This window comes from Ranitomeya variabilis, chromosome 3, assembly GCF_051348905.1.
Source record: "Ranitomeya variabilis isolate aRanVar5 chromosome 3, aRanVar5.hap1, whole genome shotgun sequence".
NCBI lineage: Eukaryota > Metazoa > Chordata > Amphibia > Anura > Dendrobatidae > Ranitomeya > Ranitomeya variabilis.
Window position 1 is genome coordinate 627,226,714 of NC_135234.1, and position 10,377 is coordinate 627,237,090.

Below are 10,377 nucleotides of genomic sequence, written 5' to 3' on the forward strand. Positions count from 1 at the left end.
GTGAATCCACGTTTGTGGTATATCTTATCAAGTGCCCATGTGGTTTAGCCTACGTGGGGGAAACCACTCAGATGGTGAGGGATAGAGTGGCTCAACATAAGTCCACGATCAGATGTAATAAAACACATCTCCCCCTCCCACATCATTTTTCTGAACAAAACCACAGCATCGCTCAGCTCCGGTTCCAGGTTCTGGAGCAAGTCGATACCCCTAGGAGAGGTCAGAACCGTACCAAAATGCTCCAGAAAAGGGAAGCTTTCTGGATCTACACGCTGCAGACTTTAGAACCTAAGGGACTGAATAGGGACTACGACGTCTCAGCTTTCTTGTAAAATTGCTGTGTATACTGCATTGTGATTTCAATTTATGCTGTATAAGTTATATTAACTTCTTCTTTTCCTTTATATCCTCACAGAATCGTTAGCTGCACCACTATGCACTGAGCACCGACTATCCTTCACATGGTATAGTATTTCCACACTATGCCGTTTTAATATAGAGTATTAGCTTTGTCTCTATATTACAGTTGTGTGACCACCAATGGGATTGCCCCGGGGTGTTTACTTGTCTACCCCTCATACGTGCTTGTAACTCCTAGATACAGCACCTCTGCTGTCCTTTACACTTCATTACCAGTTCTCATTTTCTTCTCATTTACATACTGCAGTGTCCACTAAATCTACCCCCTTTTGCGGCTTTAACATTATAGCTGTGCGGCGCTATCAGCACACTCTATGTGACACACACAGGCATCATTTGGCCTGCAGATCTCCCCAGCGCTCTCCCCCAGTCTGCGCATGCGCGGCCGACACAGTCAGGTGACGCCGATGACGCAGCGGGTCAGCTGACCCCCTGTCGGCGCCCATAAACCCGGAAGTAACGCTGGAACACCAGCGTCTCCAGGAGGACACTCTGTACGGCGCCTTTCTCTACTGCAGCATCAGGTAAAATAGCGCTCTGCCACACTCCTGCTCCCCTTACCCATACCCGGATTGCTCATCTCATTAGCACCCCCTTTATCCTCTGCAGCACTCTCATCCACAGCGAGTACCTCGCCCCTCTGCAGCCCAGACCCATCCATTGCATAAGGTACTGTGTCCCTCAGTCTATGATAGCTCCTCTATAGTTCTTATTGGCAATTCCTTGTGACTTTACCTAACGTGCCTAGACTATTTATTTGGCACCATCTTCATATCTTGCAGCGCTCTCTGCATCAGCGAGCATCTCGCCCTCTGGCAGCGCATTCTCACATACTGCATAAGGTAATTTGTCCCTCTGCCCTAGACTTACCAGGAGGTCCTCTATAGTTCCTACGGGCATGCACTCACATTTGCCGCAATATGTCCTTCTTCATAGGCGGGACCATACCTCCTGGATTTTGTCTGACACTGGCTCCTCACGTGGGCCCATACAGACACACTGTGTATTCCAGGTATATAACAGAATTACTCCGAGTGGGGGGACTGCTTACATCTACACACAGCATGATGTGGTTTGGCAGCCATCTTGATTCTTTGGGGTGTATACACAGGTCCGGTGGTCACACACGCTATATACCTCGTTACTCACTCTAACACACGGCAGCTCGATGTTTTAGTATACTTTTGGTTGTATATTCATGTATTGTTACATGTTTTACGTATCTGTGTTCTTGTGTTTTAGGCAGCTCACCCTGCATGATTCAGGGGTAATTTCACCATTATCTCCCTACTCTGGCAGGCCCTTGCCCATACCCAGCATGGGCACCCTTTCGTAATCCTCTTACCAAACACAGGCACAGCTTCCGGTTTCTCCAATAAGAAGCTCACATCTCACGCTACTTGTCAGGATTCACCTAAATCCGTCACTGTTGTTGTCTGATCACCTTGCTAATGACATTTGATTTTCTGTATTTCATGTCTTTTGAATACAATACATTGTATGCTCAGAGTGCATCATGAATTTTGTCTCTAAAAAATATATTTTTTTGTATGTATATATTACAGTATTCAAAAATCCTGTCTGATGAAGGTCCTATGTTTGGACCGAAAACGTTCATGTTGAACTGGATGCACTGAATAAATGATGTTTTGACTTCACTACAAAAATTCTCTTGAGTGCCAAGTATATTTTTTGATTTACTACGGGTTGGATACCTAACTTGAGCACCTCTCAGATACCCGGAGTGCCGTGTTCTACTATACTATATATTGGATCCTTTCACGAGCACCTGGGACGATGTCAAGTGAAACCTTCTCCTTCAACGCAACAGAAGTGGCAGATATCCTTTCCAAAGTGACCGCACCCAACGACTTTCTTCAAATCCCTACTAAAGAATTAAAGAACCGTGACCTGGAGCGTGAGTCCAGACGAGCGGTTAACCTAGAACTACATATCATCACAATAGCTGAGTACCTCCGAGTCCAGAGGATCCCACGGGGCCTGAGGGTCTCTCTACAACCAACTTTTTTTAGGGAAGATAAAGATTATTGCACTAAGTTCGAACACATCCTGAACAAATGTTCTGCAGATCTTATGACTCTGACTCTTTCTTACCTCCAAAAGAACCTGGAAACGGTGAACACTCAAATAAGTGCCATAGAAAACCAATTGATCAGCACCATGCCACAGGAAGAGTACCAGGAACTCAAACTGAAGAATCAAGATCTTCTAAAAACACACAGGGTGGAAGTGGAAAAGAGGAAACGATCAAAATTTTTACGGGACACCGAGGACTATCTGCAGAACCGGGTCTATCAATGGCGAGATACTCGGCATTCCTCCAGACGACACAGCTCTTTAAGCTCATCTGGCTCTGTCGACAGCAGACCTGGCACCTCAAACTCTTCCACTTTCCACTCTTCTTCTTTTTTAGGACACAGTCGTGGCCGACAAAGGGGAAGACGAGGCGGGGGGGCCAATGCCGCCGTGGAAAACAGAAACCAGATGGCGACACGCTCGCAGGTAAGGATCTCCCTCTGGTAGTCAACATTTCCTCAAAAACCCTGGACACTCATCAACTGGCTGTACTCCAGAAAGGTCTTTCCTTCTGCCCAATGTATAAGTTCAACTCGTTTGAGCTTAATATGGACCTCCAGAGGTTTTTTCGGAACCTCAGACTGCGTGTCCATTTTTCGCAACTGCCTCCCACATTGAATCCTCCAAGGCAGGATAAGACCCTACTTGAACTTCACGATCTAGGGCTACGAAGCCAAAGTGGATACATGCCTCCACGATCGAACCCACCAGTGGAAACTTTTGTTTCCCTTGTTGAAAGAGACATCTACACGTTGACCCGCAATATGGACCGGGGGAGATTCCAGTTCCAGACTAATCTTTCACACCTGGAGAAACTCTCTTTGGAGCAACTAGCGTCTGATAAGTCTCTTGTAATCAAACCAGCTGATAAGGGCGGGGCGACAGTGGTTATGGACAGGACTGACTACATTGAGGAGATCACTAGACAGTTAAGTGACACCACGGTTTACAAGGTAATACCCCACAATCCCCTTAATCGACTGGTCCAACAAATTGCACCCGTTATAGATTTTCATTTCCAAACAGGTACGATCGACAGTAAAATGAGGGACTTTCTGATCAAAAAAGACCCTATCACCCCCATATTCTACGTCCTGCCTAAAATTCACAAAAGACTGAACAAACCACCAGGCAGGCCCATTGTCTCCTTGACTGACTCAGTCCTGTCTCCTCTATCTATGGTACTTGAAAAAATCTTAACACCTCTAGTTAAAACCACACGCTCCTTTGTGTTGGACACTAATGACTTCATACAGGTCATTAGATCCTTGGGCCCTATGTCCTCTTCCTCCTTGCTAATCACCTGGGACGTTAATAGTCTCTACACGTCAATAGTGCATGAAAAAGGTATGGCAGCCACGGACAGACTTCTGAGCGACAACAAGGTAGACTTTAAAATACGTCATCTCTGCGCTGACCTTTTAGGTTTGGTACTTAAAGAAAATTATTTTATGTGTCAGGATACCTTTTATGCCCAGCAACAAGGCACTGCAATGGGCGCGAACGTGGCGCCCCCTTATGCCGTGGCGTATATGGCTGCCTTTGAAAGCGACTACGTGTACGACCATCCCCTCTTCAAAGACCATTGCAAGGTATGGCGGAGATATATCGACGATATATTCTGCGTCTGGGACGGCCCTATTGAGTCGCTCCTTGTTTTTGACCAGCATATCAATAACATCTGGCCCGAACTTAAATTCTCTATTCAACACGACACACATAGGATCAGCTTTCTGGATACCCTGGTTTACAAGGAGAGGGATGGCACCCTAGCAATTGACCTATTCACCAAGCCCACTGACCGTAATAGCCTCCTACATTTCACCAGCTGTCACCCACCCTCGGTTAAAAACTCGATTCCAAAATCGCAATTCCACAGGGTAGAGAGGATTGTCTCTGATATGGAAATTAAAAAAGTTAGACTGACTGATATGGAGCACAAGTTCCTAGAGAGGGGTTATCCCCGGGGGGTCCTGACAGAGGCCAGAAGAAATCTATCCAACACTAGACCCAAGGACAACCAAAAGAGGATTCCTTTTGTTTCCACTTTCCATCCATTCTCGGCTTTAGTACAGTCTACCATCAAAAAACACTGGAATATCCTAACAAAGAGCTATCCTGATATCCCAGAATTCACGAGACCGTTCCTCCCCTGCTTTAAACGAGCAAAAAACCTTAAAGATAGACTTGTCAAGGCTGACGTTGGGTCAAGCACAATGGTCCCCAGGCAGACTTTCCTACAAACTCAAAGACAGGGGACATTCCCCTGCTTGAATTGCCTTCAGTGTGGCAACATACAGAGGGGCTCCTCTATTTATCACCCACAAACGGGCAAGGCAATTCCCATTAAAGGATTTTATACTTGTGAATCCACGTTTGTGGTATATCTTATCAAGTGCCCATGTGGTTTAGCCTACGTGGGGGAAACCACTCAGATGGTGAGGGATAGAGTGGCTCAACATAAGTCCACGATCAGATGTAAAAAAACACATCTCCCCCTCCCACATCATTTTTCTGAACAAAACCACAGCATCGCTCAGCTCCGGTTCCAGGTTCTGGAGCAAGTCGATACCCCTAGGAGAGGTCAGAACCGTACCAAAATGCTCCAGAAAAGGGAAGCTTTCTGGATCTACACGCTGCAGACTTTAGAACCTAAGGGACTGAATAGGGACTACGACGTCTCAGCTTTCTTGTAAAATTGCTGTGTATACTGCATTGTGATTTCAATTTATGCTGTATAAGTTATATTAACTTCTTCTTTTCCTTTATATCCTCACAGAATCGTTAGCTGCACCACTATGCACTGAGCACCGACTATCCTTCACATGGTATAGTATTTCCACACTATGCCGTTTTAATATAGAGTATTAGCTTTGTCTCTATATTACAGTTGTGTGACCACCAATGGGATTGCCCCGGGGTGTTTACTTGTCTACCCCTCATACGTGCTTGTAACTCCTAGATACAGCACCTCTGCTGTCCTTTACACTTCATTACCAGTTCTCATTTTCTTCTCATTTACATACTGCAGTGTCCACTAAATCTACCCCCTTTTGCGGCTTTAACATTATAGCTGTGCGGCGCTATCAGCACACTCTATGTGACACACACAGGCATCATTTGGCCTGCAGATCTCCCCAGCGCTCTCCCCCAGTCTGCGCATGCGCGGCCGACACAGTCAGGTGACGCCGATGACGCAGCGGGTCAGCTGACCCCCTGTCGGCGCCCATAAACCCGGAAGTAACGCTGGAACACCAGCGTCTCCAGGAGGACACTCTGTACGGCGCCTTTCTCTACTGCAGCATCAGGTAAAATAGCGCTCTGCCACACTCCTGCTCCCCTTACCCATACCCGGATTGCTCATCTCATTAGCACCCCCTTTATCCTCTGCAGCACTCTCATCCACAGCGAGTACCTCGCCCCTCTGCAGCCCAGACCCATCCATTGCATAAGGTACTGTGTCCCTCAGTCTATGATAGCTCCTCTATAGTTCTTATTGGCAATTCCTTGTGACTTTACCTAACGTGCCTAGACTATTTATTTGGCACCATCTTCATATCTTGCAGCGCTCTCTGCATCAGCGAGCATCTCGCCCTCTGGCAGCGCATTCTCACATACTGCATAAGGTAATTTGTCCCTCTGCCCTAGACTTACCAGGAGGTCCTCTATAGTTCCTACGGGCATGCACTCACATTTGCCGCAATATGTCCTTCTTCATAGGCGGGACCATACCTCCTGGATTTTGTCTGACACTGGCTCCTCACGTGGGCCCATACAGACACACTGTGTATTCCAGGTATATAACAGAATTACTCCGAGTGGGGGGACTGCTTACATCTACACACAGCATGATGTGGTTTGGCAGCCATCTTGATTCTTTGGGGTGTATACACAGGTCCGGTGGTCACACACGCTATATACCTCGTTACTCACTCTAACACACGGCAGCTCGATGTTTTAGTATACTTTTGGTTGTATATTCATGTATTGTTACATGTTTTACGTATCTGTGTTCTTGTGTTTTAGGCAGCTCACCCTGCATGATTCAGGGGTAATTTCACCATTATCTCCCTACTCTGGCAGGCCCTTGCCCATACCCAGCATGGGCACCCTTTCGTAATCCTCTTACCAAACACAGGCACAGCTTCCGGTTTCTCCAATAAGAAGCTCACATCTCACGCTACTTGTCAGGATTCACCTAAATCCGTCACTGTTGTTGTCTGATCACCTTGCTAATGACATTTGATTTTCTGTATTTCATGTCTTTTGAATACAATACATTGTATGCTCAGAGTGCATCATGAATTTTGTCTCTAAAAAATATATTTTTTTGTATGTATATATTACAGTATTCAAAAATCCTGTCTGATGAAGGTCCTATGTTTGGACCGAAAACGTTCATGTTGAACTGGATGCACTGAATAAATGATGTTTTGACTTCACTACAAAAATTCTCTTGAGTGCCAAGTATATTTTTTGATTTACTACGGGTTGGATACCTAACTTGAGCACCTCTCAGATACCCGGAGTGCCGTGTTCTACTATACTATATACTGGTCTGAACATAGATTCTCTAAGGGGTTAAGGTCAGGCGAGTTTGCTGGCCAATCAAGCACTGCGACACTGTTGTTTGTAAGGTATTGGTACTTTTGGCAGTGTGGACAGGTGCCATGTCCTGCCGGACAATGAAATTTCCATCTCCAAAAGGCTTGTCGGCAGAGGGAAGCATGAAGTGCTCAAAAAATTTCCTGGTAGACGCAGCGCTGACAGTCTTGATAAAACACAATGGACCTACACCAGAAGATGACATGGCTCCCCAAACCATCACTGATTGTGGAAACTTCACACTAGACATCAAGCAGCTTGGATTGTGTGCCTCTCCACTCTTCCTCCAAACTCTGGGACCTTGGTTTCCAAATGAAATGCAGAATTTACTTTCATCTGAAAACAACACATTGGACCACTGAGCAACAGTCCAGTTCTTTTTCTACTTGATCCAGGTAAGACGCTTCTGGCGTTGTCTATTGGTCATGAGTGGCTTGACACAAAGAATGCGACACTTGTAGCCCATGTCCTGGATACTTCTGTGTGTGGTGGCCCTTAAAACAATGACTCTAGCAGCAGTCTTCTCCTTGTGAATCTCTCCCAAGTTTTTGAATAGCCTTTTCTTAAAAATTCTTTCAAGGCTGCGGTTATCTAAGTTGCTTGTGAACCTTTTTGTACATTTTTTCCTTCCATTCAACTTTCTATTAATATGCTTGGATACAGCACTCTGTGAACAGCCAGCTTCTGTAGCAATGACCTCTTGTGGCTTACCCACCTTGTGGAGTGTCAATGACTGCCTTCTGGACAACTGTCAATTCAGCAGTCTTCCCCCATGATTGTGGAGCCTACTGAAACAGATTAAGACACCTTTTTAAACCCTTAGGAAGCCTTTGCAGGTGTTTTTTGCTAATTATTCTAATTTACTGAGATATTGACTTTTGGGTTTTCATTGGCTGCAAGCCATAATTATCAACATAAACAGAAATAAACACGCGAAATAGATCACTGTTTGTAATGACTTTATATAAAATATGAGTTTCACTTTTTGTATTGAAGAACTGAAATAAATTAACTTTTTGATGATATTCTAATTTATGAGAAGCACCTGTATAGTGTATATACACACGCATATACTGATCCACTGACAAAGTCCAACGTCAGTCTCCTTGCTTCTTCTCCTGGCCTGGACCAGTGTAGCTAATCAGTGGCCACAGTGAACTAATTCATGCTAGGTCTGGATTTAGAGAATGGGCAACTTTTTTATGAATAAACTTCTTTACACTTGCTATTACCACTTTGCAGATATTTTCATGTCAAGCAATGAAGGTATGAATACATTTAGGGAAACATTTGGATTCCATTGGTTGCTATCGATCTTCTTAGAAGTATTCCTCCCTGGTCTTCTGGTGTACCTCTTACCCCTAGTGTTCAATAAGATTAGAATAGTTTGATCATGCTAACAGGTTCACCGACGATAGTGCTCCAGGTCAGTTTGTAGCCTGCAGAAGTGAAATACAGTGGGCCCAGATCATTATTGCATTTGCACCTGTTTTTTGTCCATTTTTTGTGTTTTAGCTTGTTTTTGACTTGTGTCAAATTTGAATTTTAAAATTGACTTCAAGAAAGGTGTAAATTATGCGTTCACTTGTTTATTTTTTGTATGTTCTCTCCGTGTTTGCGTGGGTTTCCTCCGGGTACTCCGGTTTCCTCCCACATTCCGAAGACATACTGATAGGGAATTTAAATTGTGAGCCCCATCGGGGACAGCGATGATAATGTGTGAAAACTGTAAAGCGCTGCGGAATATGTTAGCGCTATATAAAAATAAAGATTATTATTATTATTTGTGTTCACCGCTGTGGGTAGGGTTTTGGTTCCCAGACATTTTCAATCGATTCATCAATTACAACTTTTTAGAACGTTAAAAAAAAAAATTTGCACAAAGGTATTCTAGTCTTCCCTAGGAGTATCTATATTTTCTTGAACTTTTTGTACAAATTCTGCAAACATTATTAAATACATGGGACTTTTTGCTATAAAAAGGCCAAAAAATGTTAAACAAACAAAAATAATTTGTGAAAAATTTCTGAACCACTTACATTAAGAATTCAGTGGAAAAAAAATCAACAAGTACGAAGACGACAAAAAAAAGTGAAGGAAAAACCCGCAAATGATGAATCACGCCCTATATCGGTTATACTTTTTCTAAATGTTGTAACTGATCATTTCTAAAAACTTTTTGGGTGCTGCTATATTGGAAACACACACTTCCTTCCTACTTTGTCTTCATAGATAGTGCACAAAGGTGTGTTATGGTCACTGCACTGGGCCTTTTAGCCTTTAGGACCTCAGGATTCTAACATCACAAAAGGATTTTTATCTGACATTAGTAAACCAGGCTTCAAGCAGTCCAGTCTTCACAATGTTTTCAAGCTCTGCTGTAGCCTCAGTGGTGGAACTATTTACATTTAAGGTCAATTTCATAAAACTGTATTCTCAGTCTGCGTGCTGTGAAAAAATGGACAGCCTAGGGCCAGCACTGAGACCACCGTTATTCTTCATGTTTTTTTCCCCAATGTGGATAAACTCGAATCATGCACTAGTTCCTGACATTGCACTGATCAGCGGTTTGTGGAAGGACATTGAACAGCACAGTTCCGTTTAATGCTTAGCGGGTGCTGCAGAACAGCTCCTATTCAAAGGAATAGAAGCTAATTTGCATTGGCCACTACAAATTCAACCAAGCTGAGGTGTACAACTGCATCATGTCCCAAATTATTATGCAAATGCCATTTTTCTCTAATTTTCTTAAATGGTAGATACAAATAAGTCAGTATAGTGTTAAAATCATCAACCGTTAGAGCATATATCAATCATTGTGAGGTTTGTTCAATAAAAACTTGAAATGCACTATTCCAAATGGTTATGCACAACAGAGTTTCCAAACATTTTATAGTTTGTAAAGAACTGAAAATTGTCATTTATTGACTGTGCAGCATTAAGAGGTTGCATTTACTAAAAAGCTTTTTCAAATCAAAAACATCTTAACAGGCCAAGTTACATGCTGACATAGGACCCCTTCGTTGATATAATCTTCACAATTCCTGCATTAATTTTCTGCCCATAGCTGCCAATGACTCGGAGGTATTCTTTGCAGCATGAAATGGGGCATGTTCATGTGTGAAGATGATTTTGCCAAAGATGGCACGGTTCTTATTGTACTATGGAAGAAGGTGGTCACTCAGAAACTATACTTTGCAGGTAATTTTTACACCTATTAGCTCTCTTCCCATGATTCCAGCCCACATGACTCTG

At 43.7% G+C, this 10,377-nt stretch overlaps 1 protein-coding gene across 2 annotated transcripts; it reads left to right on the plus strand.

Annotated features, from left to right (window-relative positions):
* The first annotated feature begins 1,804 nt into the window (after window positions 1-1,804).
* LOC143818444 (uncharacterized) lies at window positions 1,805-6,654 on the plus strand. Of its 2 annotated transcripts, XR_013224551.1 has the most exons (3): window positions 2,923-2,943; window positions 5,297-5,345; window positions 6,084-6,645. XR_013224551.1 is itself a non-coding variant. In XM_077299739.1 (2 exons), the coding sequence occupies exon 1, from the start codon at window positions 2,499-2,501 to the stop codon at window positions 5,211-5,213; it is 2,715 nt and encodes a 904-aa protein (XP_077155854.1). In that variant the 5' UTR covers window positions 1,805-2,498; the 3' UTR covers window positions 5,214-5,345; window positions 6,544-6,654. The 2 variants fall into 2 exon arrangements, 1 of the variants encoding a protein (XP_077155854.1); XM_077299739.1 differs by having other exon boundaries at window positions 1,805-5,345; window positions 6,544-6,654.
* The last annotated feature ends 3,723 nt before the right edge of the window (window positions 6,655-10,377 follow it).